At 48.3% G+C, this 27,113-nt stretch overlaps 2 protein-coding genes across 4 annotated transcripts in view; both read left to right on the top strand.

The window, feature by feature from the left end:
* Positions 1-22,034, top strand: part of AKAP8L (A kinase (PRKA) anchor protein 8-like) — a 32,211-nt gene extending 10,177 nt beyond the window's left edge. The window contains exons 3-15 of one of the 2 annotated variants that reach the window (XM_008576390.1): positions 1,516-1,548; positions 1,825-1,882; positions 1,985-2,065; positions 3,966-4,419; positions 4,517-4,613; positions 4,693-4,763; positions 5,106-5,169; positions 6,071-6,170; positions 7,598-7,739; positions 7,828-7,933; positions 8,165-8,295; positions 21,481-21,576; positions 21,661-22,034. In XM_008576390.1, the coding sequence (XP_008574612.1) occupies positions 1,516-1,548; positions 1,825-1,882; positions 1,985-2,065; positions 3,966-4,419; positions 4,517-4,613; positions 4,693-4,763; positions 5,106-5,169; positions 6,071-6,170; positions 7,598-7,739; positions 7,828-7,933; positions 8,165-8,295; positions 21,481-21,576; positions 21,661-21,966 (1,739 nt within the window). In that variant the 3' untranslated portion in view covers positions 21,967-22,034. Of the gene's footprint in view, positions 1-1,515; positions 1,549-1,824; positions 2,066-3,965; positions 4,420-4,516; positions 4,614-4,692; positions 4,764-5,105; positions 5,170-6,070; positions 6,171-7,597; positions 7,740-7,827; positions 7,934-8,164; positions 8,296-21,480; positions 21,577-21,660 lie in introns of both variants that reach the window. The other variant, XM_008576389.1, reaches the window with a different exon arrangement.
* Positions 22,035-22,309: 275 nt separating this feature from the next.
* Positions 22,310-27,113, top strand: part of AKAP8 (A kinase (PRKA) anchor protein 8) — a 16,870-nt gene continuing 12,066 nt past the window's right edge. For both annotated transcript variants that reach the window (XM_008576388.1, XM_008576387.1), the window contains exons 1-4: positions 22,310-22,349; positions 24,438-24,476; positions 25,801-25,833; positions 26,392-26,671. In XM_008576388.1, the coding sequence (XP_008574610.1) occupies positions 22,331-22,349; positions 24,438-24,476; positions 25,801-25,833; positions 26,392-26,671 (371 nt within the window). In that variant the 5' untranslated portion in view covers positions 22,310-22,330. The remainder of the gene's footprint in view (positions 22,350-24,437; positions 24,477-25,800; positions 25,834-26,391; positions 26,672-27,113) is intronic.

Below are 27,113 nucleotides of genomic sequence, written 5' to 3'. Positions count from 1 at the left end.
CGTGGTCTCCAGCTCCTGGCTGTCTGTGCTGCTCTCTGGTTATTAGTACCTCCTTTAACAACAAGCAGTATTCTGGGCATGAACAGTGCCAAGGACTGCTAGTCTCTGCTCGGAGATGATACTTGTAGCATAAAAAGATGGATGAGAAGCCTCGGTTTTGGTTTCCCAGCCTAGAGGATTTTTTTTTTTTGTCCTTTTTGAGACCAGCTGCACCGCGCTCAGCCAGTGAGCGCTGTGAGCACACCGGTCGTCCCCATACAGGATCCGAACCCGCGGTGGGAGCGCTGCTGCGCTCCCAGCGCCGCACTCTCCCGAGTGCGCCACAGGCTCGGCCCCAGCCTAGAGGATTTTTGTTTTGTGAGCTGTCTCATGCCCATGGTCTGTTAAATGTAGTGGTCATCTAAAGTTCCTCCACTGATTTCTGACACATTCCCATTCTGTTTGTGCACTGGGTTGTGGAACGAACCAATGTTCTCCCTAGTTTGTATTTTCTTGCTCTCCTGTGGTCTGGATTCTGCCATTCATCACACTGCCATCTCACTGAACTTTGGTCCCTTTGGTCCTGGGATGAGCATGTCCTGTCTGACTGCAGGGCAGAGGTGACATCAAATAGGAGGCTACCGTGGGGTCTCACTAGAGACATTGGTAAAGTGGCCGGCTGATCTCGTGTACTCCTCTGTGGGGGAACTGTGTCTGGCTGACTCAGAGTTTCCATGTGGCTTCACACTTTGTCAGTTCTCAGTGGTTTTATGTTCCTGAAGGAATGAATTTTCATCATGCATTGTGTGCAAATCCAGAGCATATTTAGTTTATTATCCAGATTGTTCTCTCAACAGCTTTTCTCACACTAGGGCTTGCTTCTTGTCCTTCCCTTGCTGATGTGTTCCAGCATAGCACACTCACACAGTTCAAGGGCTTGCTGGCCCTTGCTGTTAAGGCTGACATTTGGGGGACGGGGTGGTTGGTTTCCCTGCTCCAGATGGCTTAGTTGAATGGTTTGGGTGACTTGATTTCAGAATGGATAAGGACTCTGTGCCAGGCTTTTTGTACAACACAGGGTCTATATGAGGGGTTATAATCTGATAAATGCTTGGCGAGGTCCAGGGAGATCTTTTTTTTTTTTATTTTTATTTTTTGGCAGCTGGCTGGTATGGGGATCCAAATCCTTTACCTTGGTATTATAACACACTGTGGTCTAACCAACTAAGCTAACCAGCCAGCCCCTATCTTTTAATTCTAGCTCTTTAAGGGAGAAGTGTAGGAGCCAGATTTGTTAGTTGAGAGTGTTGGGAATAGGAAGCTCCTTAAAGAGCCTCAGAAGGCCAGACACCCGGGCAGCAAAGTGGCCCAAGTCATTTGCATAGTGCTTTCATGCTTGATTCTTCTCAATTAGGGGAGGTTCAGTGTGCTGTAACTAGTCAGGTACTGGGAATAATTGTCTTCACTTGTGCCTGAAGTAAACTCTTGTTGTATTGCAAGCAACTGTAGATGTAATTGCCCTTTTACTTCTCATAGGATATGGAACTTGGAACTCTGGGACAAACAGAGGCAAGTATCATTCCCATGATTGCTCTCCTCTGCCTTAGGACTGAACCACTTATGTGTCTCTGCCACTGCCCAGCTTGGCCAAGATGGGGGAGTGGGGCAGGTATACTTTGGGTGTCCCTGGGGCTGAGTACTCCTTCACAGGAAGTCCCCATCAGAATGGCTAGGCCCACCCAGCTTCGGGCGCTGGGGTCCCAAGCTTGTCTCTGCATTGGTCTCTGTGTCTGCTTCTTCTCTCCCTGCCCTGCCATCTCTGTCTTTCTGTCTTCCTTACTGCAGGCTATGAGAATTATGGCTATGGCTATGGCTATGGTCAGGAGAACACCACCAACTATGGGTATGGTATGGCCACTTCAAACTCTTGGGAAATGCCTACCTCTGACACAAGTGCGAACCCTAGTGCCTCGGGTAGCGCCAGTGCCGATTCCGTTTTATCCAGAATTAACCAGCGCTTAGATATGGTGCCTCACATGGAGACAGACATGATACAAGGAGGCGTGTACAGCTCAGGTGCAGAAAGGTGAGTGGGCTCCCACCTAGGGGCTAAGGCTTTGCAGGGGTGGCTCCTGCCTGCTACCTGCTGTCTTCTTCCTCTCTGAATGCACCTCCGTGTCTGTTTCCTCCCACCTTGTGTGGTCTTGCTAGGGCTCCCAGAGAGTACTCCCAATGGAGTCTGTTGCACCTCCCTTCTCTGACCTGTGTCTCTTCTCCCCCTGACCCCCATTGCCTGGTGGCCAGCCTCTCCCCAGCTAGCAGGGAAAGAAGCAAACCCAGATTGGGCTGACTTCACTGTTGCCTCTAAATAACTCCTCAGGAGCAGAGTGTTCAGTGGCCCCTCCCTCTGAGGACAGTCATTTGGAGTTCTCTCGAGACTTTCCATCTTGTGTAGTATCAGGGCAGGACAGATTGGGTTTGGTGTGAAGGGACAAGTCTTTGTGGCTGAGCACTGCACACTGGGCCACCTCCCATGTAAGGAACAAGGCAGAAGTGGACACTTGCTGGCCACTCTCCTGTGCCTTACAAACATGTGCCTGTGGGAAGCACCCCTGTGAGGGACTGATGTCTTCCTCATTCACAGATGGGGAAACTGAAATGTAGGGAGGTCACACCCCTTGCCCAAAGGCACCGCGAGTAAGTGGTAGGGCTGGCCATCACACCCAGATCTGCCCTACTTTAAAGAATACATTGTTGGCATGTGTCATTAACTGAACTGGTCTTGGCCTTGGAGTGCTTGTGCCCAAGGGAGAGGCCTTGGTGAGGAGGACACACATACCTCGAGCACAGGACAGGGTGGAGTGCCAGCTAACAGATGAGGGAGAGCATAGAGTAAAGGGGCCTGGCCAGGCACTGGTGAGGCCAAGTGAGGCCAGGGCTGCAGGAGGACACAAGAGGACTTGCTGGCATGGACTCTAGAGCCCCCAGCACAACAGCTATTGCATTTGGAGCTGAGGGCTTGTTGTATGTGTCTCATGCTTATGTCTGTGCTCCGCACCTTCTTGCCACAGCCTAGAGCCAGGGAGCAAGGACTGGGGGAGGAGTGGTAGTGCTATTGGCTTTTGTCACAGGTACTGGTACCTCCTGGTGGCTTGGGTTTGAGGAGGAGGTGCAAGAAGGGGCCCTTCTGTCTGTGAGGCTTGTGGGGTCTGGGCTGCAGCCATGGTTAAATTGGCTCTCTGTGGTGCCCTTCCTCTCTGGGACAGGAGGGCTCGCCTGCTTTCCCACTTGCTGTATAGGATTTGGTGTCCCAGCCTGGGTTCCAGGGTTGATGTCATAGAGCTTTTTTTCTAGTCCCTGTGCAAGCCCATAATGTCTTTCCTGGGAAACACTCCCCATTGTGTCTCACTTCTTTTGGCTGGTGACAGGCTTTGAAGGGTTTGATGGTTCCCCCAGCCGTGAGGCACAAGACCAACACAGTGTTTCTCATGGGCATTATAAACCTCGTTGGCCATGTATTCATTGTGCTGGACTGCCTGGGTGCTCCACTCTGCCCCCTGAGGAGCAGTCTTGGGCATATGGCTACCATAGACAGTGCACATGTTTCCAAAGGGCTGTGGGAGTGGTTCTGCCCCTTGTTGAGACTCAGTGGACTAGAGCCTCCCCTCCAGTGGTCGGTTCTTCTTAGGGTCCCCGAGCTAGTACATGACTACATGCAAGCTTGGGACAGTGGAGCCCCTAACAAGAACATCAGCTAAGGCCCCTTTCTGCTTTCTAGAGTTCTGTTCCTATGGGGCCAGAACCTCTTACCTGGCTTGTCTGAACATTGAGCCTTCCCAACAGAGTGGGGGTGGGTGCTGGAGCTGGTCTTTCTGTCTCAGGACTGGGAGGTTTTGGGGAGGGCAGGAGCAGTTGGCCCAGCAAGGGCTGGCTGTTGGTGATGACCCTGAGGGGGCTCTACCTGAACTTGCCACATGCCTCTGCAGGTATGACTCCTATGAGGCCTGTGACTCGAGGGCCGTCCTGAGCGAGCGTGACCTCTACCGGTCAGGCTATGACTACGCCGAGCTTGACCCCGAGATGGAAATGGCCTATGAAGGCCAATATGATGCCTACCGTGACCAGTTCCGCATGCGTGGCAGCGACACCTTTGGTCCCAGGGCTCAGGGCTGGGCCCGGGATGCCCGGAGCAGCCGGCCGATGGCCTCCGGCTATGGGCGCATGTGGGAAGACCCCATGGGGGTCCGGGGCCAGTGCATGCCTGGTGCCTCCCGGCTGCCCTCCCTCTTCTCCCAGAACATCATCCCAGAGTACGGCATGTTCCAGGGCATGCGTGGTGGGAGTGCCTTCCCAGGCAGCTCCCGCTTTGGCTTTGGGTTTGGCAATGGCATGAAGCAGATGAGGCGGACCTGGAAGACCTGGACCACGGCCGACTTCCGAGTGAGTGGCAGTGGCCTTCCCCTACTAACCTCTGGCTGGTGTGGAGCAAAGTGCCAGGAGCCACACCCCCTGACCCGGCTCCCCCTTTCTGACCCAGACCAAGAAGAAGAAGAGAAAGCTGGGTGGCAGTCCTGATGAGCCTGACAGCAAAGCCAGCCGGACAGACTGCTCAGACAATAGCGATTCAGACAACGGTGAGCTGGGGTGGCAGTGGGCCACAGGCCACTGCCCTCGTGGGGCTCCTGGCTTGAGTTCCCTCCTCTCCCTTTTCAGATGAGGGCACTGAGGGAGAAGCCGCAGAGGGCACTGAAGGCTCTGAGGCTGTGGAGAAAGGCTCCCGAGCAGTAAGTGGCCCCTGGCCTGGGCTCCTTCCGTGTGCAGGTGGGGCCTGTGAAGACCAGGCTGTGCCGAAGAGCAGGGCTCTCCACAGGGCCATGGGCAGTGCGTGGTCAGCTCTGCGTGCATGGATGACCAGCACCAGGGGCAGTGTGGTCTAGGAGAAAGCACAGGCCACTTAACCAGAGGCATGGTTTCCTTGTCAGAAAATGGAATGAACCTCTGTGCAGGGTGGTGGGAGGACGTGAGGTCTTTGCCCAGTATCTGGCACATAGCTGGGCCTTGTCACTTCGAGCCATTATAAATCAATCACTGCACATATCTTAAAGTTGGATTTTAAATTGTGTTAGGAAGGAGAGGACGAGGAGGGAAAAGAGGATGGGAGAGAAGAAGGCAGAGAGGATTCGGAGAAGGGTGAGTTTTCTGGGGACCTGGGTGCTGGGGTGGCTCTTCCAGGTGCTCACAGCGGGAGGGATCCAGCTGAGGGTAGGGTTGTAGCAGAGTGGCCAGCTTGGGATGTCCCTTGTGGGGCTGGGTATGTGCTGGCAGGGGGCTCTTCTTCCTCCTTCTCCCTGTCCCCACTCTGTCACAGAGGAAGAACAGCCTCTGTTCTTCTCAGGCAGAGGCTGTGGATGGTGATGGTCCCTGCCTAGCACGCTGGTTTTACCTTGAGGTGGGGGCAGCAAGCCAAAGTGTGTGGCACCCCAGGCATACACCCTGCCCTCAGTCCCTCGGAAATGCACAGTTCCGAGTCCTCAATGGCTGGTGTCCAAGCTGGGACCCATGGTGCAGTTTTTACGGCTCTGGTTTGCGTGTCCTCTCCCTTAGCGCCTCTCCAGCCCCTGTTGGGAGTCCGTGTCCCCCCACCTGAGTGATGAGCGTCAGCAGGTACCTAACAGTAAATCCAGCCTCAGCCCACTGTTGCCGCGGTGCCCCATGGGGGGTGGGCAGGGCCATGTGAACGGCCTCCCTGCATCCCACCACCTGACCCTTCTGAATGTGTGCCAGTGTCCCTGCCGAGACAGCCTCACTTTGCCTTCCAGCCTCCTCGTGGGTCACTCTGCAGAGAGAGTGGGTGTCCTGGAGAGCGGAGGGGTCGGTGTGTGTCCCCGCCTCCTTGGGGGCTAGGCCTAACCCACTCCCTGCCCAGCCCAGCCCAGGGTACCCAGCCCTGCTCGTGGCCAGAGGCCTTGCTTGGACAGCTGCTCTCAGATGGACCCTCTGGAGTGGACAGCGGGTGACTCACTCAGAGGCCACTGGGCCTGCCCTATCCTGGCAGACTCAAGTTGGTGACTCTGCTCTTCTGTTCCCACAGGGGCCCAAGATGAGAATGGCCAGACCAAGCGCAAGTTGCAGGCAAGCAAGAAGAGCCAGGACAAACAGAAAAAGCGGCAGCGAGACCGCATGGTGGAAAGGTAACCAGCTTCCCTCCACCCCTTTGCCTCTGCCTCACTGTGGGGCTGCCGCCTGGAGAGCAGGGCCATAACTCTGCCATCTCGCCGCCCTCTGGTCTCCCTCGGGAGCCACCACCTGCTCGGCCGTGCATGGACCCTGCTTCCCGCCAGGCCCCGCTCCCAAGGCCTGACTCGTCCCCTGCCCCCCTGTGGCCACCTGGCGACCACTGGCGTCTGTGGCCTGAGACCTGACACTGCTCAGCACCGTGGCTCAGAAGCTCCGGCGCTAGGTCACTCGGCGCACAAGCCCTGAGGTGCACTGGGGGCCCGATGCCCCTGAGGGAGGGGGCCGGCTCATCAGAGACTTGAGGTCCACGGCGCCCGTGCCACCACCCCAGCTAGCTGCCAAGAGGCCTCCGCCGTGCCCAGGAGAGATGGCAGCATCTGTGGGCTGTGGCAGCCTTGGGCCTGCCATCTGCCTTGCCCGCCGGCCCTGTTAGGCCGGGCCTGTCTGTGGCTGAGCCCTTCACGCCCCTTGGTCGGGTCTGTCTGCCCTCAGGGCTCCCGCACTGGCGCTTGCCTCCTCCTCCTCCGCCTCAGACTCTTGCTCTTGCTGGACCTTCCTCAGCCTCGCCGGCGCCCGGCCCCTGGGCTCTCCAGACAAAGCTGACCCCGTGGCCCAGATAAGGACGTCCGGCAGAGGTAGGGACCTGCCCCAAGGCCTCGGTGGCAGCTGGCCTCCTCCGCCCCTTGCCACGGCGGCCTGCTCCAGCCCAGGCCCCAGACCCCAGGCTTCTGCTGTGGACACCAGGCCCAGACAGAGCACCTCGCTCAGGTGACTCCAGGCTGCCCTCTGGCAGGCCGGGCCGGCGCCCTCCTTCCAGCTCAGACTGGTCTCTTCTCGGAAGAGGAAGATGAGGCAGCAGGTGCCCAGGCCTGCTTGCCTCCCATCCCTCCCGACACCACCCCCAAGCATTCTGAGCAGAGGATGGGCTGGGCCTTTGAGTCCCCCAGGCCTCAGAAGGAAGATGCAGCACCTTTTCGGGCCCTGCCTCGGGACTGCGTACTCCACTCTGCACCTCAGGGCCACCTGGCTCACGCCAGGGCATCCTTCCTTCCGGTCCCCAGCTGGGCCAAGTGCACAAGCTCCTGCCCAGCCTTGGTAGAGAGGTCCTCCGGCAACCTTCCAGCGACTCCTTGCCTGTTGCAGCAGCTGCTGCGTCAGGCTTCAGCCTCCTGCCTGTGGGAAGGAAGAGCTCCTCCCCTGCCCCCTACGTTGCAATAACTGCAGCCTGCAGACTTTCAGTCCCCTTCTACTCCTGACCCCACTGACTTCAGAGGTCCGTGAGCAAGGCCTATTTCAGGGCTCGCAGCTGGGTTGGGTGAGGTGGTAGCACTGTTCGCTGGGACCCTCACAGCCTCAGCCCCTTGTTTCCCTCCTGTGGCAGGATCCAATTTGTGTGTTCTCTCTGTAAATACCGGACCTTCTACGAGGATGAGATGGCCAGCCACCTTGACAGCAAGTTCCACAAGGAGCACTTTAAGTATGTAGGCACCAAGCTCCCTAAGCAGACGGCTGACTTTCTGCAGGTGAGCATTTGAGTGGCATAGCTGCTCTTAATTTCTTGGGTCCCTTGGGACATAGGGCAGCCCACACGAACCTTGATATCTCCATCAGGAGTATGTCACCAACAAGACCAAGAAGACAGAGGAGCTCCGAAAAACTGTGGAGGACCTTGATGGTCTGATCCAGCAGATCTACAGAGACCAGGATCTGACCCAAGGTAAGGAGGTTCTATCCCAACTTCCACCAGGCAGGGCCTCAGTCTGTCCTCCTCTGATTCTCAGTGAAGGGTCACGACAACCATCTGCCCCCCCAGTGAGGGTTGGTGAGGACAGCCTCAGGCCCACATGAAAGTGGCAGGGCAAGTTGAGGAGCTGGTCTGTTTTTTTTGCAAACTTAATGGCTTAGGCATCTAGGACCAGTGGCAGCTCCCTCTTCCTCCCTACCACAGAAATTGCCATGGAGCATTTTGTGAAGAAGGTGGAAGCAGCCCACTGTGCAGCCTGTGACCTCTTCATTCCCATGCAGTTTGGGATCATCCAGAAGCATCTCAAGACCATGGATCACAACCGGAACCGCAGGGTGAGTGGCCACAGGTGCCCTTCCTCCATCCTGTGGGTAGACTGAGTGAGGCCTCTGGGGAGATCTTCAGTTATAACTTCTGCCTGCCGTGAGGAACTGCAGGGGAGCGGGGGCAGATAGATATGGACATTTCCAGCCCAGTGCAATCAGCTACAGAGAGAGGGGTGGGGAATGGGGGATTCTGTCTGGGAGCTGGACTTTAAGGAGTAGTACACTTTGGGATATGGGGACCTCCATGTGCAGAGGGCCAATGACCAGGTTAGGTTCAGAAATCAAATGGAGAAGAGTACAGTGCAAGTATTGCTGGAGGAGAAGGTTGAACTTCAGAGGTTTATAGCTGTGATGAGGGAGCTGGGTCTGCTCCTTTAGGAACCAAAGTTTTCAAGTGAGGGACTAACAGGATTAGGGTTGGTGTTGAACTAGAGACTTTTGGCACCTGTTGTGGAGAGGGAGATGGGGGTTAAGGAGGGGCTGCTGTGTTATGAAGATGAGAGAAGTGAGAGTGAGAAGAGCTGTTTAAGGAAGGGCACAGGAGGTCAGCATGTGGGAGTGACCAGGAGCCTGGGAGATGGCTCAGGTTTCTGACTTGGGGAACTGGACAGTGTTGCTGCTAAGATTGTGGTGGGAGGGGTATCTGGTGCAGGGAAAGGAGCACAATTGGCAAGGAAATGAGCAAATTCTGTTTTGCTTTCCAACATATCCCTAGTGCCTAGCACAGAAGCCAGAGTAGGTATCTTTTGGTTGAATGGGTGACATGCTGGGTTGGAGGTGGTTGTTAGAGATTGGGTGGGGGTGGAGTTGGGGGGGCTGTGCAGTGGGGAAAGAGGTGAGAGGCCCAGAACCAGGTCTGGGCTAAATAGAGGCTTAGCTGTCATCATCACCTTGGAGGAGGCCAGCAAGGTTTATGAGCAGGTGATAGCACTCAATGCTATTTTCCACCCAACAACAACAAAATGCTACAGCATTTCTCAACTTTTTCCCATGTCTGCCACAATCCATCTCTGTTCTTTCCCAGCACAGTGATTCTCAATAGTGGGATGGGGTTGGGGATCTGGCTTGGGTGGTCATAGAGATTCAGGATTGGCAGATGCCACTGAGAGGTCTGGAAAGATAAAGTGTTCATTGGCTTTGGCAACACAGAAGCTGTAGGGATCTTGCCAAGAACAGATTCTTGGGTTGGGAACTGATAGCAGTAGGGAGAAAGAAGACTGCAAGATGGAGAGTACATACTAAGACTTCTGGAAAATCTAGGGGAAATGAGTGATAGGTAGCAAAATATAAACTCAAAATTGATTCTAAAAAAAGTAGAAAAAAGAAAAGAAAAAGCATAACAACTAGTAACCATAGAGGGTTGTAGAAGTGTGGTGAAAGATGTAGTACTTAGAAGGTATCCTAAGTAGTTGGTTTATAGAGATGATTTGAATACAGTTTAAATACTATATTCTTTTAAATTCCAGACTGTAGTAATGGATGGAATATGTCTAATTGTTATTTTTGGTAACAGCTTTACAGAGATAAAGTTCATATACCATATAATTTACCCACTTAAAGTGTACAGTACTTCTTAGTATACATAGATTTCTTCAACCATCACCACAATTATAGAGCATTTTCATCACCTCAAAAAGAAACCCATACCTATCCTTCTGCAGCCTTAAGCAACTACTAATCTACTGTCTCTTTATATTTCCTTATTCTGGATATTTCATATAAGCAGCATCATATAATACATGTCTTCTTTGATTGGCTTCTTTCACTGAGCATAATGTTTTCCAGATTCATCCACATTGTAGCATGTATCAGAACTTCATTCCTTTGTATGGCCTAATAATATTCCATTGCATAGATATCCCATGTTTTGTTTATCTGTCCACCTTTTTTGGCTGTTATGAATAACACTCTTAGTAACATCTGTGTACAAGTTTTTGTGTGGACATATGTTTTCATTTCTTGGATATGTACCTAAGAATGAAATGTCTGGATCAAATAGTAACTAACTTCTTGAGGAGCTGCCAGACTTTTCCAAAGTGGCTGCGCCATTTTACATTTCCTTTTTTTTTTTTTTTTTTTTTGTCCTTTTTGAGACTGGCCATACCGCACTCAGCCAGTGAGCGCACCAGCGGCCATCCCTATATAGGATCCGAACCTGCGGCGGGAGCGCTCCTGCGCTCCCAGCGCCGCACTCTCCTGAGTGCGCCACGGGCTCGGCCCCCATTTTACATTTTCACCAGTACATTACTGCATTTATTCTCCAGACCAGGAAGTTACAGGAAGAGACATAGTTTTTAACAAGTTTAACAGTAGAAGCTGGTAATATTCAGTAAAAACAAGTCAGATAACATTCCATTAGACAATTAAATGATCCACTAAGGAAGGCTTGATTTAGCAAACATTTTTTCTCCCTCCAGCAGCTTCCCAGTAACTTTACATATCAACCAGTAACTAGTCTGTCTTTGAGCCAGCAACCTTGCTATGTTACAATTCTTTATCTAACCACAGAGACTAAATAGCCTGGGGAAATTTTCCTGTTTTTTGTAAGGTTAATATTTGAAACTGCAAGGCTTTGGAAAGCCAGGCCCTGTGAAGTACGTTTGTTTTATGAATCCTCTACATTTGTATATCTTTGGGAAAACGTCTACCCAAGATCTTTGCCCATTTTTAAAATGTGTTGTCTTTTTGAGTTGTTAGAGTTCGTTATATATTCTAGATACAAGTACCTTATTTCATATGATTTGAAAATATTTTCTCCCATTCTGTGGGTGGTTTTCTCACCTTATTGATGTGTCCTTTGCAGCACAAAAGTTTACTTTTGATGAAGTCCAGTTTATCTTTTTTTTTTTTTTTAATTTTTATTGCTTGTGCTTTGGGTGTTGTATATAAGAATCCATTGACAAACTCAAGGTCATGAAGATCTATCCCTGTGTTTTCCTCTAAGAGTTTTATGGTTTTAGCTTTTATGGTTAGGTCTTTGGTCCATTTGAGTTCATTTTTTTATATGGTGTGAGGTAAGGGTACAACTTCATTTTTTTGCATGTGGATGTCCAGTTGTCCAAGCACCATTTGAAAGAGAAATGAAAGAGACTATTCTTTCCCCATTGAATGGTCTTGGCACCTTTGTTGAAAGTCATTGCCCATAGCTTCATGGATTTATTTCTGGACTTTTAATTGTATTCTGTTGTTCTATATTAGTGTACTTTAAAAAGTTCATGGAAAGATTCATATTATCTTTAATTCTATTTTTCTGTGAACTTTCAAGTACCCTTGTATCTTTATGCCAGTTGGTATTGTAGCTTTGTAACAAGGTTTGAAACAGGAAGTGTGAGTCCTCCAACTTTGTTGTTCTTTTTCATTTTTTTTTTTTTTTTGTCTTTTTCCGTGTCTGGCAACGGATCGCAACCCTCAGTGTTGCCCCCGTACCGGGCCGGGACCGGCAACGGGATCACAACCCTCGGTGTTGCCCCTGCGCCTCGCTCAGCCAGTGAGCGGGAACCGGTCTGTATGTGGGATCCGAACCCTCAGCGGGAGCGCCGCCGCGCTTCCCAAGCGGCGCACTAGCGCAGTGCGCCACCGGGCCAGCCCCATTTGTTGTTCTTTTTCAAGATGGCTTTGGGTATTCTGTGTTCCTTGAGTGTTCATGAGTTTTAGGCTCAATTTGCCAATTCCTCCAAAGAAGCCAGCTGGTATTCTGATAGGATTGTGTTCAATTTCTAGATCAATTTAGAGAGTATTGCCATCTTTACAATATTAAGTCTTCTAATCCATGAATATGGGATGTCTTCCCATTTATTATTTAATTTCTTTCAGAAGTGTTTTGTAGTTTTTAGAGTATAAGTTTTGTACTTTTTTGTTGTTAAATTTATTCTTAAGTATTTTATTCTTTTTGGTACTATTATAAATGGAATTGTTTTCTTAACATTTTTGGATTGTTCTTTGCGTGTGTATAGAAATAGTATTATTGATATTGTTTGTATCCTACAAGGTTACCGAACCATTAGGGGTTTTTTTGCTTTTCGTTTTGTTTGGTTTTTTTTAAAGATGATCAGTAAGGGGATCTTAACTCTTGACTTGGTGTTGTCAGCACCACTCTCTCCCAAGTGAGCTAACTGGCCATTCCTATATAGGGATCCGAACCCGTGGCTTTGGTGTTATCAGCACCACACTTTCCCAAGTGAGCCATGGGCTGGCCCTGAACCATTAGTTTTTAATAATACTTAAACTGATGTTTAGTAGTTCTGAGAGTTCTTTAGTGGATTTCTTAGGATTTTCTATTTACAAGATCAATCATCTGTAAATAGTTTTACTTCTTCTATTCCAATTTGGATGCCTTTTATTTCTTTTTCTTACCTAATCACCCTGGCTATAACCTCCAGTACAATGTTGAGTAGCAGTGATTAGAGTGGACATCCTTTGTCTTGCTTCTTTCTTAGGAGGAAAGCACCAGTCTTTCACCATTATGTATGATATTAGCTGTTGGTTTTTCATAAGTGCCCTGGGTTGGGTTGAGTAAGTTCTCTTCTATTCCTATTTTGTTGAATGTTTTTATCCCAAAACGTTGTTGGATTTTGTCAAATGCTTTTTATGCATCTATTGAGATGATCATGTGGTTTTGTTTTTTATTCTATTGGTATAGTATATTACACTAATTGATTTTTGGATATTAAATCACCTTTGCATCCTTGGGATATATGACCCTAGTTCATAGTGTACATAACTCTTTTTATATGTTAGATTGGTTTTGCTATTATTTTCTTGAGAGGAATTTTTGCATCTGTATTCACAACAGATAATTGGTCCATAGTTTTTTTGGTGTTTTTTTTTATGGTTTTGGTGTCATGGCCTCATAGAATGAGTTGGGAAGTTTTTCCCCCTCTTCTGGTTTTTTGGAAGAGTTTGTGAAAAACTAATACTAATTCTAGAAGTGCTTGGTAAATTCTGTCTGTGAAGCCACCCAGGCCTTGGCTTTTCTTTGTAAGTAGCTTATTACGAATTCAATATCTACTTACAGATATATTCAGATTTTCTATTTCTTTTTTCAGTTTCAGTAGTTTGTGTCTTTCTAGAATTTGCCCATTTCATCTAAGTTACCTAATTTATTGGCATACAATTGTTTATAGTATTTCTTTATAATCCCTTTTATTTCTGTAAGGCCAGTAGTGACGTCCCCTCTTTTATATCTGATTCTAGTAATTTGAGTATTCTCTTTTTTCCCTGGTCAATCTTTTTAATGGTTTGTCAGGTTGTTTTTGTTTTTTTAAAAGAAACTTTTGGTTTTATTTTTATTTTTTATTGTCTTTCTATTCTATATTTTATTAATTTTTGCTCTAACAGTCATTACGTCCTTTGCTTGGTTTAGGTTTAGTTTGCCGTTCTTTTTTTTATTCTAGTTTCTTAAGGTGGAAGGTTAGGTTGATTTGAGATTTTTCTTCTTTTGCCATATGTAGGCATTGTAAATTTTCCTCTGAGTACTGCTTTTGCTGCATCCTATAAGTTTTGGTGTTTAATTTACCACATTATGGATGAATTTCCCAAATTTCTTTCTGTTACTGATTTTACTTCATGTGATCAGAGAACATACGAGGGGTCTTCAAAAAGTTCATGGGAAGATTTTTATTATCTTTTCACTCTTTTTTTCTGCAAACTTTTAGAAGTACCCTTGTACATTATTTCAGTCCTTTTAAATTTACTGAGGCTTGTTTTTATATAGCCTAGCGCATGATATATCCTGAAGAATGTTTCTTGTGTACTTGAGAAGAATGTATATTGTGCTGTTATTTGCAGAGTGTTCTTTAGATCTGTCTTATGCTTGGTTGGTTTGTGGTGGTGTTGAAGCCTTTTCTTTCCTTGTTGATCTTCTGTCAAATTGTGCTATACGTTATTGAAAATGGGGTATTGAATCTCTATTACTATCAAATTATCTAGTTCTCCCTTCACTTCAGTTTTTGTTTTATGTATTTTGATGCTCTGTTAGGTGCATATATATTTGTAATTGTTATATTCTCCTGATGGATTGACTTTTATCCTTATAAAATGTTCCTCTCTATCTTAGTACTATTGTTTATTTTACAGTCTATTTTGTCTGATATTAGAATAACCAGTTCAACTTTCCTGTAGTTGATGTTGCATATTTTTCCCACCTTTTACTTTCCATTTATTTGTATCTTTGAATGTATATTGTCTCTGTTGATTTATGTCTGTTTTTCTATTCCTCCTTTACTGCTTTCTTTTGCATTGAGTATTTTCCAGTGTAACATTTTAATTTCTTTGATATATATATATATTTTAATTTCATTTTTTGGTGCTATTTCCTTAACAGTTTCTCTAGGCCTTACCTTTTATACATATTAACTTCTCAAAATCTGTTTCAGATATAATAATTTAAATAAAATGAGATTAAACTACTCCTATGTAAAATAGTTTTTGTGTTATTTTTATACACATCTATATATGTTAAATACCCAGTAATAACATTGTTATAATTATTACTTTATAAAATTTGATGTCTTTTAAAGAAGCTGAGGGAAAAAAGGAGAGCAATTAAATATTTCTAGCTTTTGTTATATTAGCCTTCTTATTTCCCATTTCTAGTTCTCTTTATTTGTTCCTCTGAATTCAAGTTACCATCTGTAGTCATTTCCTTAGCCCGATACAGCTTTGTTCTCTCCACCTCCTTTGAGTTGTTCTTGGCAACTATTTTACATTTCTGTATGTTGTAAGACAAATGATTGAGAAACAGATATTATTTTATATAATTGCCTTTTAAATCAGTTGAGAAGGAAAAGAAATATGTATTTGTAGTGTCTTTTATAATTACATAATTACCTTTACTATTCCTTTATGTGGATTTGCATTATTGTCTGGGGTTACCTGCTTTCAGCCTGAAGAATTTCCTTTAGTACTTTCTATAAGGCAGGTCTGCTAGCAGCAAATTCTTTCAGTTTTTGTTTATCTCAGAATGTCTGTTTTGCTTTAAAAGATAGCTTTGTTTGGGTATAGGATTCTTGGTTGACAGTTTTCTTTAATCATTTCAAATATATTACCCGACTGCCTCTGGCCTCTTGTTTCTGATGAAAAGTCAGCTTTTTTTATTATTATTATTTTTTTTAAGGATGACCGGTTAAGGGGATCTTAACCCTTGACTTGGTGTTGTCAATACCACGCTCTCACAAGTGAGCTAACCAGCCTTCCCTACATAGGGATCTGAACCTGTGGCCTTGGTGTTATCAGCACCACTCTCCCAAGTGAGCCATGGCCAGCCCTGAAAAGTCAGCTTTTATCCTTATTGGCATTCCCTTGTAAGTGATGATTCATTTTTATTTTGTTACTTTAAAATTTTTCCCTAGTCTTTGATTTTTGACATTTTTATTATGATATGTCTTTTTTGGATCTCTTTGTGTTCATTCTACTTGGAGGTCATTGAGCTTCTTTGATGTGTATAAGATTTTCATTAGACTTAGGAAGCTTTCAGCCATTAGTTCTTCAAATATTTTTTTCCTGCTTTCTCTCTCTTTTCTGGTGCTCCCGTTACAAAATATGTTGGGTCACTTAATGGTGTCCCATGGTTGTCTGAGACTGTTCATTTTTCTTCACTTTTTCTCTCTCTTCTTCGGCTTGTATAATCTCTGTTGATCTACACAGTCACTTATTCTTCAGTTCAGGTCTGCTGTTGAGCCCTTCTAGTGAATTTTTTGTTTCAGTTATACTTTTTAGCTCCACGATTATGTTTTCTTTTTATTGTAATTTCTGTCTTTGTTAACTTTTTCTGTCTGATAAGACAGTGTCGTTATACCTTTTACTTCTTAAAGCATTTAGTTCTATAAACATATTATAATTGCTACTTTGAAGTCTTTTGTTAAAGCTGACATCTCAAGGTCAAGTGTTCAGCCCCCTTACCTGCCAGCAGCCAAAAAAAAACCTGACATCTGGTCCTTGTCACAGCTGGTTTCTCTTGTCTGCTTTTTTTCCCCCTGTGTAGGTCAGAGTTTCTTTAGGATATCTAATAATATTTTGTTGGCAACTAGATGCCTTAGATAATATATTGTGGCAACTCTGGGCACTGGTTCCCACCCCCCACATCCAGGGTTATCTTTATTGTATTCGCTTGTCTGTTTTTTTAGTGAGTAGCAGAATTCTTTTAGTGAGGTTTCTTTTAGTTTTAGTAAGGTCTCTTTCATAACTAAAGTGTGAAGCTCTGGTGTTATGCCTTGGAGGAGGAAGCCATGGGCATGTGCACAGTCACTCTGGGATGAGAACAGGTCTCTGTGTGCGTTCTCAGACCACACTCAGGTGTTAAACTCCCCTAACTGCTGGCTGATTGCTCTATTGTTTTCAACAGTGTCCTGGTACCTTAAATTGCCTCCCAGTCTGATCCAATTAAATTTGGGCTCTTTACAAGGATAGTTTTTGAGGTTATTGTTTGAGATTTGTTCTGAAACCAAGGAAGCCATTCGTAGCTGTTTTACTGGTTCTTTCTGGTAACTTAGCTGACCTATGGCTTAGCTTATATCTCTGTCAAATCTACTATCAAGTCTTTTTAAAATTTTTCTATACACCCTCCATTGTTTGAGAGAATCCTTAGTCCTACACTCTTGCAAATGAAGTAAGTTCCTTTGGGAAGAGATTGGGAGCTCAGTGTTTTTAGGCCTGGCTCTCCCACTGGGCAAGATCTCTGAACCAAGCTCTGGGGATAGGGACAAGGGAGTGCTTCTCTCTGAGTGACTCTGCTGCTTTAGGACAGATATGGGGAGGAGGTACAGCAGGCTGTAGCCTCTGGTCTTGGTTTGCCTCTCCTGCCATGGGACCCCCTCATTATGCACAAGTCAGGGCTATGTGGGTCCCAGTGTTCTCAGTATGCCACAGCCAAGGTCAAGCCTCCAATCCACATATGGGGGCTGGGTAGAAGAAAGGAGCTGTCACCTTTCAGCTGTTCTTGCCCAGAACTCAGCCTCAGCAGATAGCTGGGGGCAAGATGAGAAATGCTGGTGTCCTGTTCCTCCTGGGAAGATACCCTAACTGGCAACTGTGATGAGCTGGGTAGAGGGGAGGCCTGTCTTCTTGGCTGTACCATCAGGAGTGGAGTTTCCATCACATTGAGCTGAGGGAGGCGGAGAGGCAACAGGTCATATTTCAAACATCACAACTTGTGCTCTTCTTAGACTGGGTTTTACTACTTTTTCTCATTAAATGTTTCTTTATTTGCTGTATGTTCTTAAGAACATTTCCAGAGACTTTAGTCACTGTTTTTAAGTAGTTTTTATCAGTTTCACTAGAGAGTGATTCCATGGAGCTCCTCAGACTGCCAGTGTAGAAGTCTGTCCTAAATTTTATTTTTTGGCTGCTGGCCAGTATGGGGATCTGAACCTTGACCTTGCTGTTACAACACTACACTCTAACCAACTGAGCTAACTGCCCAGCCCCTTTAATCAATTTTTGGGAAACCTTTTTAACTTTTATTCTAAAAATCTGATAAAGATAATATCAAGATGAAACTAGATTAGAAGTGCCAAATAAAATATTAGTAATTACCAATCTGGCAGTGATTCAAATATATAATACATTATAAGTGGGGTTTGTTTCTAGAATGCAAGGATGATTTAGTAAGAAATTTAGCAACACTATCGGTATAAAACTAGAAATGAAAACTCTCTTTGGACCGTTACTCCGTTGGTTAGAGCATGGTGCTGATAACATCAAGGTTCAGGGATCGATCCTTGTACTGGCCAGCCGCTGAAAAAAGAAAAAGAAAACTCTCTTTATATGCAAATAATGTGATTATGTTCTTAGGAAAGCTGAATGACTCCAGTAAAATGTTCTTAAAATTAATAGAATTTGGTAAGGGGATAGGATTCAAGATAACATACATAAAGTAGTCATTATTTTTCTCCATTCTAGTAATAACCAGTTAGAAACATAAATGGGGAAAAAATCTACTCACAATAATCACAAAATGTATGAAATAACTAGGAATAGACTTAAGAAGAAAGATGGGATCTTAAACTACAAATACTTCAGCAGCATGGCCGGCCCGGTGGCGCACTGCTACAGTGCGCGCTCCCGCCGAGGGTTCGGATCCCACATACAGACTGGCCGCTCACTGGCTGAGCGAGGTGCGGGCGCAACACCGAGGGTTGTGATCCCGTTGCTGGTCCTGGTCCGGTAGGGGCACGACACTGAGGGTTGCGATCCGTTGCCGGTCACGAAAAAAGACAAAAAGGAAAAAAAAAAAAAAACTTCAGCAGCATGAAAGAAGACCTCGATGAATGGAGGAACATAGTGTTCTTAGATGGGAGACATAATATCACAACAAAACAAAAACCAGTGCTCAAATTAATGCAGACAGAGCAGTTCCAGTCAAAATCTAGGTCAGGGAGGTGGGCTGAATGAAATTATCTTAAAAGTTTTACATTGTAGGGCCGAGCCCGTGGCACATTCGGGAGAGTGCGACGCTGGGAACGCAGCAGCGCTCCTGCCGCGGGTTCGGATCCTATGGAGGGATGACCGGTGTGCTCACAGCGCTCACTGGCTGAGCGCGGTGCGGCCGGTCTCAAAAAGGACAAAAAAAAAAAAAAGTTTTACATTGTAGAATTAAGTCTAACAATAGCCAAGAAGATTATACCAAAGGGCAGTAGAGAGTTCAGAAACTTGCTTTAGCAGATATTAAAACTTACTATAAAGTCTCTGCAGTTGAATACAAAAAAAAAGTGATATTGACAAAGAAAAAAAAACAGTAGAACCAGAATAGAGTCTAGCAAAAGATCCTACTATGTTTTAGAACTTTGTTAAGGTTAGTACAGGTCTTTTACCTGAAACCTTAGGATCAAATGTTTCTGAATTAATTTTAGGGTTTTAGAAAGACAATAATGGGGGCTGGCCCGGTGGCGCACTGGATAAGTGCGCTGCTTGGGAAGCGCGGCGGCGCTCCCGCCCGAGGGTTCGGATCCCACATACAGACCGGTAGACCGGTTCCTGCTCACTGGCTGAGCGAGGCGCAGGAGCGACACCGAGGGTTGTGATCCCGTTGCCGGTCCCCGGTCCGGTGCGGGGGCAACACTGAGGGTTGCGATCCATTGCCCGACATGGAAAAAGACAAAAGACAAAAAAAAAAAAAAAAAAAAAGAAAGACAATAATGGAGGGCTGGCCAGTTAGCTCACTTGGTTAGAGCATGGTAGTGATAACCAAAGTCACAGGTTCAGATCCCCCTACTGGCCAGCCCCCGCCCCCCCCAAAGACTATGGTATGATCACTAACCTTTCCTGCAAGGTATGGGAAAGTGCCTTGTAGTTGAGTCATCAGTAATTCTTAAAATGACTTGTGTAAGTGGGATGAATAAAGCTGGCATATAAAAAATGTAACGTCAGGTCATGTTTTGTCACCAAGTGAGTTTTTGGGGAAAACTTTTGCTTTCTAGAGCGTTTAGGATTTCATATTTATATATAAGGGATTGTAGACCTGTATGGCAATTCAATAGGGAAATAATGGCTTATTGTATAAATTTCTGGAAAAGAAGTTGTATCCCTACCTCATATCATATATTAAATTCCAGAAAATTTAAATGTGGAAAATACACAAAGATCAGAAAAAAATTTAGAAGATTATTTGTTTACCTTGAGGTTAAAGGAAGCCTTCCTTAGCAAGCCAGGAAACTGAAGTCAAAGAGGAGCTCACTTCATAGCAGAACTGGGCAAGCATATCAGAGCACTGACCCTGGTGGACAGGGAAATGCCATAGGAGGCAGCATATATCCTTTTCTCTTTCATCCAACAGCAAAAATATCCAGCAGTAACATCAGTTCTTGTGAGCAGGTAGGAGGACCAACCAGTTCATCATTTTAATATAGAAGGAGGGAGCAGGACTTGCAACTTTTTTTGCAGCATAATTGGTTACTAACACTTTGGGAGACCTGTTTGGTTAGAATTAAAAGCACCAGCATGGAAGTGTTTAAGTTTACTCTGGTGTTGTTTAGTTATTGTGGTTAAAACCCGGAAACAACGTACATGTGCCTCAGTGAGGAGAAGTGGTGGTGTGTCCCTCTGGTGCTTGGGCGAGGAAGAGAATGTGCTGGCAAGTGAGGGAGGGTTGCTGAGGAACAGCAACTACAGGGTAACTACTGTAGTGGTATCCTATTCGTGTATCTTTAACTCATTATGAGCATGCATGAGGTCTGTTAATATTTGCCCCCAGTAGTAGGAAAAAAATGAGTAGTAGGAAAAAAAAGAAAAAGTGAAGGTGGGGAAGGGAGTAAAAACATCAAGCGAGATGGCTTTCTGAAACATGTGAATAGAGTTGGCTGAGGCCCATAGGGTTCCTGGAGGCGGTCTTTCCCACCCCAATTTATCATCCTCTCTGATTCTGGCTGTATAATGATGAAAGTGAGATTTGCCTGTACTACCACCACTGAGGAGATGACCCAGCGTGTTGATGTAAGTCCTTCCAGAGAAAATGGCTTGGGTATGCTATCGTGAGATCAGCCAGATTTTAAGGGCTGCATGTTCTTTTAAATGTACGATTTATCTAACCACTTCTCCACGGAAGAACATTCAGGTGCTTTCCAATTTTTCATCACTACAGCCAGTGTACGTACATGTTTCCAATTCTCACACTTAGGATAGGCTCTGCGAAGGAATTAGAGAAATCTTTACTTTTGATACATTTTGTTAAACTACGTCCCAAAAAATGTGTAAGCATTTGACCCTCCCAAACAGCAGAATAGAAGTGTCTCTTTTCAACCTTGCCATTACGGGGTATAATTCTTCATCCTTGGAATCCTATGGGTTAAAAGGAGGTATGTCATTTAAATATACTGTTGACATTTGCGTTCTTCCTTTTATATCCATCCTGTTGATCCTGAGGAGCCCCTGGCCTGTTAGGGCACTTGGCTCCTTGTTATGGGTTGCACATTTTTGGCTTTTAGTAGGTTTCTTAACTTATTCACTGTTTATAGATTTTATGGAAGCAAATCAGATTCCTACAGTAAAGACAGAGCTATGTCTTTAATCAATCCCACACAATAAGTGGTGTGGAAGGAGCCTTTAGGAAAGATGAGATCAGGTCGTGGCTCTATGCTTGTACCCAACACACACTTAACGTGTAGACCCTCCCAGTCTTGTTGGTGGGGGAGCCCCGGGGAGGCGGGGGGCTGGTGGGAGTGCTCAGAGCAACCTCTCCAGCCCCACCTGACCTGCCCGCAGCTCATGATGGAGCAGTCCAAGAAGTCCTCGCTCATGGTGGCCCGCAGTATCCTCAACAATAAGCTCATCAGCAAGAAGCTGGAGCGCTACCTGAAGGTGAGGCGCGGCCCCGTCCCTGTCCCCAGCCGTTCCCCTTGGTTCCTCCCTCCCTCCCTTCATTGTCCGTGCCCCTCCCTGCAGGGCGAGAACCCTTTTACCGACAGCCCGGAGGAGGAGAAGGAGCAGGAGGAGAGCGAGGGCGGCGCCCTGGATGAGGGCGCGCTGGGCGAAGCGGCAGGAATCGCGGAGGGTGTGGAGGGCACACCGGCGCAGCCCCCTGTGCCCCCGGAGCCGGCCCCCAGCGTCGCGTCGCCGCCCCCGCCACCCCCCCCGGAGGAGGAGGAGGGCGCCATGCCCCTGCTAGGTGGGGCGCTCCAGCGCCAGATCCGCGGCATCCCGGGCCTCGACGTGGAGGATGACGAGGAGGGCGGTGGGGGCGCCCCGTGACCCGGGCCGGTGCGGCCCATGGGGCCGAGGCTGGAAGCCGAGCCTAATAAAGCTTTTCCGTCCCCATCTCCTCCGTTGTGTCAGTGTGCGTCTCGCGCGGGGCGGCGGGTACGCCTGCGCGCTGGCCAGGCCTCGCGACACCTCGGCCGGACCACAAGTCCCGAGATGCCGGGACGCCTAACTTGAGCGACCTGGAATGTTTGCTGGGGCCACGGGGGCGGGCTTTCCGTGGAGGCCAGCCAATGGTGGCGCGCGGGGTAGTGACGCGCCTCGCCTTCCGGCAGGGAGCGGCGGGCGGTGCGTTGTACGCATGCGCACTGCGGCGTCCTAGAAAAGGGGGCCGCTGGCGGCCTGCGCCGAAGACATGGAGCAGGGCTACGGAGGTGAGTATCGGCTACTTGGAGCGGGGCAGAACGGGAAGGTGCCGTGAGGCCGCCGCCGCACATAGGGCCGCGTGCCGGGGCCTACGGCCCGAGCACGGATGCCGAGAGGCAGCCAGGGAGCGCGCGCCGTTCGTTCGGCTTCGGTGCCGTCATCCCCGGGGAGCGGCGTCCGCGGAATGGCGGGTGCGGACCGAGGGGTGAACAGAGCTCGGGCCGAGGCTGCGGGGATGCAGTGGGCCGCCCCGGCAGCTTTTGCCCGTAGCCCTGGCGACCCCGGCGGTTCGCAGTGCCGCCCTCCCCTTCCGGAGACGACACAAAATGGCGGTACTGGGGGCGGGGTCTGCGGCCGTGCGCGGGCTCTACCTCTCCCAGGGCCGTTGGGCCTGTCCAGGGCATGCGGGGCTCGACGGGGCCTCCGCTCGGCGCACGTGGTCCAAGGCGCGGTCGCGGAAGCCTGGCGGTGTAGCGAGGCGGGGTTAGATGCGGTCTCTGCAGGGGTCAGCCTCACCCGACGTCTGCTGTGTACCCCTCGCGTGCGGGCCGTAGGAGGCAGTGATGGCCTAGGATGAGGTGCTGGGTATCTTTTTGTGCAGAGCTGGAGATTTGATGTGCCTTGGAGCTGGTGATAAATTGGCCGGTCTCCTTCAGGTAGCACCTTGTGGTGCGGCTTGCCTGGAGGGGCCAAGGAGCTGTTTAGGAGGGAACGTCCCTTTTCCCTATTTGCCTTCAGTGCCTGCCTGCAGTAAGGCTGACCTTCTCGAGCTACGTGCTCCTGGTCTCCGGAATGAGACCATTCTTGGAAGCCTTTGCCCTGTGCTGTGAGCCAAGTTTGCCCACAGGAAACTGTTGGAAATGCGGGGTAGGACTCTCTGGGTGCAGAGAAGCTAGTGGTCCGATCCTGGCTGCCCCAGCTGGAGAAGGCATGTATCTTCAGAGGTGGCAGTGAAGCAGGGTCCCCCTCAGCAGGAATTAAATAGAAAGGTCCTGAGGTGGGACCATGTACAGTGTGCTTTTGGTGTCTACAGGGTTCTTTGGAGGGGTGGGGGTGGGGTCTTAGCCTGGCTATGCCGACATTCTGCAGTCTAGCTAGATCTCACCATTCTGTATGTTCCTTCCCACCAGATGTTTCTGCTAGTAATCTTGTCTCACTGTTGGCTTGGAGAGCCTCCTCCCCCACTTCCTACTTGCTGAAAACTTTTCAGGCTCAGTTAAGTAGCCTCCCTGATTTCTTCTGTCTCGGTGTGTTTTGAGATTAAGTGAATAGTTTATGCCACTTAGACCAGTACCTCACAGTGAAGTGGTCAGGGCCCTGAGGTTGGTCGTCTGCTGTTAGAATCTGCACTCTGGGCCGGCCTGTGGCTCACTGGGAGAGTGTGGTGCTGGTAACACCGAGGCCCCGGGTTCGGATCCCATATAGGGATGGCCGGTTAGCTCACTGGCTGAGCATGGTGCTGACAACACCAAGTCAAGGGTTAAGATCCTTTTACTGGTCATTTAAAAAAAAAAAAAGAATCTGCACTTTGACCTTCTGCTGCACGGCTGCGTGGTGTGAGGTAGGGGAGGGTGTAGCCTTAAGAGGTGAGCAGAGGGCAAACCGCAGCAGCGTTTAAAGTCACAAGGAGGCCTAGGGAGGCGCAATTTAAGTCACCAAATTCCCAAGTTCATTTCCAGTTATGGGGTACTTGTGGCGGCTGTCTGAGCTTGTTTCCCAGAGGCATAGTGGCTGGGCCAAAGGGGTCAGGTGACTGTGCCCTAATGCTGGGCAGCTTGTCCTGTGTCATCCTCAGTTTCAGATTGAGAATTGGAGGGATGAGGTCCGCAGCAGGCAGTGGGTAGAGCTGACTTCCAAGCCAGTGCCCCTTCCCCCGCTTTTCTTTTGCATTGATGTTAGCCAGAGCGGATGTGGTGATGATGAAGTCAGTGAGCTGTGGGGTGGCTCTTAGGCGGGTGGTGTTGTGGTTACGCTGCCTTCCTGTAAGGCTGGCACTGAACTCTTAAAAGGAAATCCCTTTAGGTTTTTCAGAGTTCAGAGCACCTTGAAAGCACCTGTTCTCTTTTGTGTCAACTCATAGGGCTTTCTTTTCACAGGCTATGGGGCATGGAGTGCTGGACCTGCCAACACCCAGGGTAAGTGGGTCCTGCTTTGGGATTGAGGCATGGGCTTCCCTTTCACCTCAGGCTCCAGCTTGGCAGAGTCAGAGCTCACCAGAGTTAAGGGGAGGTAGCAGCCCAGGGTACAGCAAACCTTTTTCCTAAAGGATCTGACAGTAAATGCCTCCGACTTTGTTGGCTACACAGTCTCTGTAATGCAGAATCAGCCACAGATATTTAAATGAATGTACGTGGCTATGTGGCAGTATTTATTTATGGACACTGAAATTTAAATATCATAATTTTCATGGGTTATGAAATACTAATTAAATAGCTGAAGGCGTAATCAAAGGTTTTTCTTTTCTGTGATACAGCTTTAGATCTATAGAATTCAGCAGATAGGATGTGGAATTCTTTATATCCACCCCAGCTCCACTTCTAGCAGTTTTTCCTATTAATATCTTGCGTTCATATGATATGTTTGTTACAGTTAATAAACCAATGCTGAGACATTATTGTTTACTATAGTCCATGGTTTATATTAATTTTCATTTTGCGTTGTATTATTCCATGAGTTTTGAGAAATGTATGTGATGCATCTCATGTCAAAATTCGTACTTGTATGTCATAGAATATTCTTTTGAACTTTTTTCCCCCTGACCATTTTTAAATAACCTCAAATTAAAAAATTTTTTAAAAACCCATTCTTAGCTCAAGGACTGTACAAAACAGGCAGTGGGCTAGATTTGGCTTGGTGGCCTCTTGCTCGTCCCCATTCTAGAGTCTGGATCATGATGCTCAGCTGGTTTGGAGGAGCAGGATTGCTCTCTGTTGGCGAGATTTTCTGCTTTCTGCCAGCCCCTGTTGCAGGGCATGCGGGCTTCCTTTGTTTTCTGAGCTCGGGACCTGTCCCTAGCACAGTTGGGGATGGGTCCACTTTTCTGCCCTTCACCATGTGTCCCAGGAGGAGGCTGTCCAGGTCTTTCCTGGCCCATATCGTCCCCTTGCTCAGTTGCGTTGAGGATGTGATTTTCCCTGGATGCGCTCCCAGTGTAGTTGGCAGTGCCTGAGCTCTGGCTCCTGGTGAAGACTGGCCCTTTGCAAGGGCTCTGCCCATAGAGTGTGCAGTGTCCTTTTCCTTGCCTGATGGGGAAAGTCAGCTTGCCTGAGAGAGAAGCTTTGATTTTACTTAACGTGGTGTTATGTAAGGAATGAGCCTGCTGCTGGGCAACCAAGAGTGTCTCCCTTAGCACTGCTGCAGCCACCAGGGCTGGAGCAAGGTGACAACTGTCTGGAGGCAGGGGGGTTGGATATCTTCGTTCTTCAAACAAAGCTTTTGTATGTCTTCCTTTCCTCTAAGGTGCCTATGGAACTGGTGTGGCCAGTTGGCAAGGTAAGATCTTCCGGGGGCTGCAGGCAGGCAAGTGGTCCTCTGATCAGGCACCCCAATTACCCATCCTACCTGTACTCACAGCTTTTCTGAAGGCCAGGAAGGTCGGGCTGGTGGCAGGGGAGTGGGGGGTGGGGATTTCCTGGCTCTATCCCTGAGGACATGGCCGGTGCTGCTGTTCCGAGCACAAGGTGTTGAGGAGCGCCAGGGCTGGCCTCAGGGGGGGCGCTTGTTAGAGAGGGCTTGTGGTTGTGTTGTGGGAGTAGCAGGTTTGTGGTGGGTCTGTCAACAGCACAAGCTGCCATTCCTGGGCTCTCAGCCATCTCTGGCTTTGAATGGGGAGCAAGTGCTAGGGTCTGGCACAGAAAACCCATAGCTCAGAGCTAAGGCTGCCCCTCTCTCTGGCCTACTGATGCCTCTTGGCAGGTAACATGCACAGTGTGAAGTGATGCCAGCAGCACTTGGTCTTGGTGGGCAGTGGGTGCTACTCTCCAGACGTGTCCACTATGGATGGGCCTCACGGCTTTTGAGGTCTGACTTGGTTCCTCCTTCCTCTGACAGGTTATGAAAACTACAATTATTACGGCACCCAGAACACCAGCGTCACCACAGGAGCGACCTACAGCTATGGCCCAGCCTCCTGGGAGGCTGCCAAGGCCAGCGATGGTGGCCTGGCAGCTGGAGGCCCTGCCATGCACATGGCCTCTTATGGCCCAGAGCCATGCGCTGACAATTCTGACTCCCTCATTGCCAAGATCAACCAGCGTTTGGACATGATATCCAAGGAAGGAATCAGGGGCGGGAGCAGCAGTGGCGGGGAGGGCTTGCAGGACCGGGAGAGGTGATTATGGACCCAATCCCTACCTCAGGGACCCCGCATGTCTGCCTTTGTGCAGATGGGATAGGCATCTGCTCTTCAGGGAGGGCTCTTCCTTTCCACTCTCCTGAGGGTGGCAGAGATGAGTTTGGGTTGGGCCTGTTGGCGGGGGCACAGAGGCATTACAATAAGACTTCATTGCTAGTTTCATAAGGGGTGCAGCTTGGGGTATGGCTGTTTGCTAAGCTACCCCAGACTCCTTATTTCCTCATCAGGCCTCTTGTTTACCAATGTTTGAAGGAGGTTGTTGGCCTGCTTTGTCCTCTGAGCATTTAGGTGGGATGCAGGGCAGCTTCGTTTGCTGTTGGCGGGGGGGGGGGGGGTGGGGGGGGGGGGGGGGGGGGGGTGGGGGGGGGGGGGGGGGGGGGGGGGGGGCACTGAGGTTATACTGCAGGAGTGCAGAGGT

Source organism: Galeopterus variegatus, unplaced genomic scaffold (genome assembly GCF_000696425.1).
Source record: "Galeopterus variegatus unplaced genomic scaffold, G_variegatus-3.0.2 Scaffold1344, whole genome shotgun sequence".
NCBI classification, from domain to species: Eukaryota; Metazoa; Chordata; class Mammalia; order Dermoptera; family Cynocephalidae; genus Galeopterus; species Galeopterus variegatus.
This window is presented reverse-complemented; position numbering and strand designations above follow the sequence as displayed.